Raw genomic sequence first — 4,945 nt, forward strand, 5'->3', positions numbered from 1 at the left:
TTAAAAAAAATTACACATTTCTAAGTTCGATTATAGTAAAAATAGAATTAATCATGAGTTACCCATTGTACATGGCAAGCAGATTCATAGATTACAAGGAGCACCGATTAACAGCTAAAAAACTAGTTTACTTTTTTCTCTCTTCAACAATGAAAGAAATAATACATTGGTGTTTGTCTGTCCAATAAAGGTGTATGTGGACAATTTAATTATAAGGAAGATCTTGAGCCTCAAGTGCAGCGATATGGTTGAACAAGATCCTTCAGAATGATGGGATTCACTTTTCATTTGTGTAGGCAATTTGCAGCTTCCTCATTAGTCGCCCAACAAAGTTGACAGAAACAAATCCTGCACAAACCCAGATCTCCCTGCAGCCTGCCTCATCCTTCTCTCTCTCTCTTCATTAGTCAATGAGCCATCAAAGCTGCATCACAGTTACAGAATATGACACAACCAGTGATTAGTCATATTAAGATCTGAAAAACTAAAGAAGAGAAAAGTGAGCTCCAAACGCAGTCACACTCATCGTGCAACTCTTTCTCATTTGAATAAACGATCCTACGCTAGTTAGGTTAATTGCCTGACCTCATACAGCATATTCAATTTGGCCTTGAATTCACTATGTTTAGCTAAGCATAACCATGGCTTAACAATAACTATGATTACAAGTTAAAAGTACCTTGATTTCCATATATGTGATGGTGCTGGGTTCTTTGGAGAAGAGTCTTCAGCACCGGTTAACACGGATTTTGAAATATCTTCTGCTTCAGAAGCGGGAACATTAAAAATAAGTGAGGATAGAAATGGATCAGTAGCTGCAGCACTGGATGTATTAACACTGTTTGATCGATATCCTCCACTACTGCCGCTGCCGCCGCCGCCACTGCCTAGAAGGACCTGTAAATGAGCTTCACGAAGATCCCGACCCAAAACAGATAATGCCTGGCTGCTTGGAACAGCAACTCTACGTAGCCTGCGTCGTCTCTGTAAGTATTCCTCGGTTAAGGGAAGCAATTAAACTGTTAGATATTATATTAAAACTGTCTATTGGTTGGTTATCAATTAAAAGTTTGAGTTAAACTGTCATTTGACATCATATCAAAGCCTTATGGCCGAGTGGTCTAAAGTCAAGAATTTTTGTGCTAAAAGGTACATTAAAGCCGTTTATAGACTGTTGCCAGAAACTACAGCTTTTGAGTTAATCTAGTGTCCGACAATAACAATCCATGATTTGAAGAAGCTAGCAATTTCAAATATCTCTGTGGCTGGCAATTTCAAATGGAAATTACATATAAAGGATATCTTAAACAAGTGTCCATGCTGCAGTGTTATGTGACTTAACATGTCTCTCGCAACTTTAACTGAGCATATTGGACAAACCTGCATGGGAGAAAATAGAAGGATGAGACCTTATAACTAAAATTAAAGATCAGTTGAATTAGATACAGATATGTGTTACAAGTAGCAACCACAAAGAAGTGAGCTGCTATGCATGATCTTAGATCCTTTGGTTTTCCCTTAGATCATTCAAGCGGAAACATTCTTCAAACCAACCAAAAATGAGAAACTTGTCCATCTCAAAAGCAACCACCACCACCACATTTGCTATAGAAGTTAACAACTAGTCAACTACTAGTAGTTTTAGAAATAAAAGATCGCAATTTTAAGCATGTCAATCATGAGCCAATATAAATTTGGAGCTTACAACACAAGCCACATCTGAAATTTGTGATAGCTAAAATTCTTTATCCTCAAATTCACATAATTCTCAAGCCTTGTTTTTCTCCTCTAGCTATTGTCACATATATTTTATAACTGTTGGATTTCTTCATGACATACTTTTAAGGTTAAAATGACATGTTGCAATTTATGTAGCTGGCCCAACCTAATGGAATAAGGGTGGTGGTTGTTGTTGTTTTGCTTTTAAGCTTACAAGATATTACCACCACATGAAGTTCCATAAAGAGACAATTTTTTATTTCCAAATTAAAAAAATAGAGGGAGGGAGATTGAAAGAAATTGGCCAAAAATTCTTAGAGCCATACTGATACCTCATTGCCTATGGGACAAAAGCCTACAAATGGATTATATGTACATTAAGATCCCAAATCTCCAAGTAGTCTTCAATTTCAAAGCTTCAAAGGGTTTGATATTGTCCTTTTCCTAAACATTCATTAACTTTTTTAAATGTCAAAATGGTATTAGATATGGCTTTACAGGCTGAAAAAAGACAACATTGCAGAGACTCATATCCAAGTCAACCCTAAGCTATACCATCATGTCTCTTCTTATTAGTCTAGCACCCAAAAACCAACCTCTGCATCACTTTTGTTTGTGCCTTAATCCTTATTCAAGTCTTTTTGAAGTACAACAATTAACACTTTTAGAAACTTTGTTACTTTGAGGACTAGATTGAACCAAAACGAGCTCCGAGGATTATAACATAACTTGAGTGAAATTTCAGGGATTAAAAGTGCACGTTTGCCATAACACACACGCACGCCCATTCTGGCCATTCATTATTGTAGAGCATCTGCAAAAGACAATAGGAGGAAAAGCAAAAGAGAATGACAATGATTTCAACACACAATACAACGGTCACTTGAGAAGGAAGAGCAGAGCAGAGCATCTCATATATATCTTATATTCATTGACTTGGGTTTTATCGTTCATGTAACGTGGAAAAGAGTTCTTTGTTTACCCGAAACTGAGTAAGGCAAAAATGTTTGAATATCCATCAAAATGGTTCAACTCACAGCTTTATTCCCATCCTGAGTTCTCCAAGTTGGGCATCCCACAATGGGAATAAACCATTCTCTATATAGATTTTACAATGATGATGGATTGCATACAACCAATATACCATTCTAGTGAATTCTAAGCAAATAGACATTAGAAAGACTCATAGATCTAGGCTAGCGACCAAGAAAATAATATCGAAACAGGAGGAAAAGTAGCATTGAATCATACCGTGGCTCTAGATTCACACGAGTGCTCGTCTTCGAGATTCGAACACAAGGACGCGATGTCAACGTCTTCATAAGAGCTTGAATAATCAGGCCGAACATCATCTTCCACGACGAAATCATAGATTCCCAACCGATCTGACTCCCCACAAAGTTAAAAGTCAGATTTTTACCATACCCAGAATAGGGAGAAGAAATGAGAAAAAGCTCAAACCGAACCTAATTGGGAACTTTGCTGCTGCTGAAACGCATACTGGCGTTTGGCGGCGGCGAGACGCGAGGTCCAGAAATCAGAATCCATAGAACAAGTGAACGATCAAAAGATCAAGCTTTCTGAAAGACGGTCTTGATGGAAATCACCTCCTCCCGCAAAATGCTTAGTTGAATCAAATCATTCCCAAAGCTTTTCACGATGATAAGAGAGCTACAACTCTTACCGCTGTTCTGTTTAATGGTTCCGAATTTCTTTAGAACCTTGACATTTTGGAAAGGAAGAGATTATATGTTCAAAGGGAAGTAACCTTGAGAAATGTGGAATTGAATTGAGAGAGATCGACAGAGACAGGGCTTGTACGTTTTCGTGGCTAGGAGGGGAAGATGTGAGGAAATGTCGGGCTTGTTTTGGGGAAGATACGGTCGGTTTTGAACATGTCCCTGTTTTTCATTCGGTAGTTAGAGAGATTTTGCCGCTTTTGTTTACATTTTTAGTGATTCCGGCTTGTAATGACGTGCTCTTTTTTTATTTGTTGTTTTTTTAGGTTTTTGCCTTTTTATCGTTCAAAGTGAGTAGAACGTTATTTTTGACTTGTTAGTCAAAACCAAGTAGTAGTCCATGAGAGTTTTTTTTTTTTTTTTTTAAAGCAAAATAAGCCATTTAACATCTAGGATTAGATTGGACTTTGACAAATTCATATTAAGTCAGGTTAGTTACCTGGTTCCTGGGCTCAAGTAAGCAAGGTTGAATTGTATTTCAAATAATTCTAATATCCTTAAAATTTTAATTTGTCTTAATTCAAACATCATTCTGCATACCAAACTCCAAGCAAAAAGATTAAAAAAATTATTTTCATAAAGAATTACTAAAAGATGTCAACAATCCTAGTTATATTTGTTTTCATTCTTGAATTTAAGGTATTCAAACGCAGAACATGTTTTATAATATATATTTTCTCACACATTAGTCACTAATATAAATCATCATCAATATATATAGTAAAGCACATCAAAACATTATAGATCTACAGTGTTTTGAATAATGTTTTGCTATTTTTAAATTTTTGTTTAGATTTGATTTAAAAATTGATTAATAGATATTTTGTCAAAATTATATAGGATCAATTGAAAAAGTGAGTGTGAGACCTACCATTTAAAAAAAGCAAGATCAATGTGGGACCAGTAATTTAATTTATAAAATTTATTTACACAGGATAAAAGATATCCACCTCATTTTATATGAATAATATTTTGAAGACAACTTGAACGATTTTTAAATAATACTGTATATAGTAAAGCACATCAAACATTGTAAATATACAGTAATTTGAATAGTGCTTTGCTATTTTTAAATTTTTGTGTGATTTTGATTTAAAAAATAATTTATAGATATTTTGTCAAAAATATAAATATAGGATCCATAATAAAAAGAATAGGTGTGAAACCTATCATTTAAAAAAAGCGAGATCAATGCAGGACACATAATTTAATTCATAAAATTTATTTACATAGTTAAAAATATATATAAATGACACATACTCCCTCTTATATGTATAGTATTTTGAGGGTAAATTGAATGATTTTTAAATAACACTTACTCTCTTTGGTTCTATTTTTAGGGTAGAAAGAGAATATTTTTTGATTCTATTTATAAATCACATTATTAAATTTTATCATAAATTTTTTCTTTTAACCTTCATTGAATGTTAAAATGTAAAGTTAAAGTAAAGTTAAAATGTGCGTATTTAATAAGAGCAAAGTTAAAA

The 4,945-nt window shown here is 34.2% G+C and overlaps 1 protein-coding gene across 2 annotated transcripts; it reads right to left on the reverse strand.

Moving 5' to 3' along the window:
• Positions 1-3,624, reverse strand: LOC129306644 (protein DEHYDRATION-INDUCED 19 homolog 4-like). 2 transcript variants are annotated; one of them, XM_054947332.1, is made up of 5 exons: positions 3,186-3,624; positions 2,971-3,104; positions 1,303-1,380; positions 680-990; positions 1-424 (listed from the first exon to the last, which is right to left on the reverse strand). In XM_054947332.1, the coding sequence occupies exons 1-5, from the start codon at positions 3,265-3,267 to the stop codon at positions 316-318; spliced, it is 714 nt and encodes a 237-aa protein (XP_054803307.1). In that variant the 5' UTR covers positions 3,268-3,624; the 3' UTR covers positions 1-315. The 2 variants fall into 2 exon arrangements, with proteins under 2 accessions (XP_054803307.1, XP_054803306.1); XM_054947331.1 differs by lacking the exon at positions 1,303-1,380 and having other exon boundaries at positions 680-984; positions 3,186-3,622.
• Positions 3,625-4,945: the final 1,321 nt, after the last annotated feature.

Source organism: Prosopis cineraria, unplaced genomic scaffold (assembly GCF_029017545.1).
Source record: "Prosopis cineraria cultivar Desert tree isolate PC_DT_omini unplaced genomic scaffold, ASM2901754v1 PC3, whole genome shotgun sequence".
In the NCBI taxonomy this organism is placed as follows: Eukaryota; Viridiplantae; Streptophyta; class Magnoliopsida; order Fabales; family Fabaceae; genus Prosopis; species Prosopis cineraria.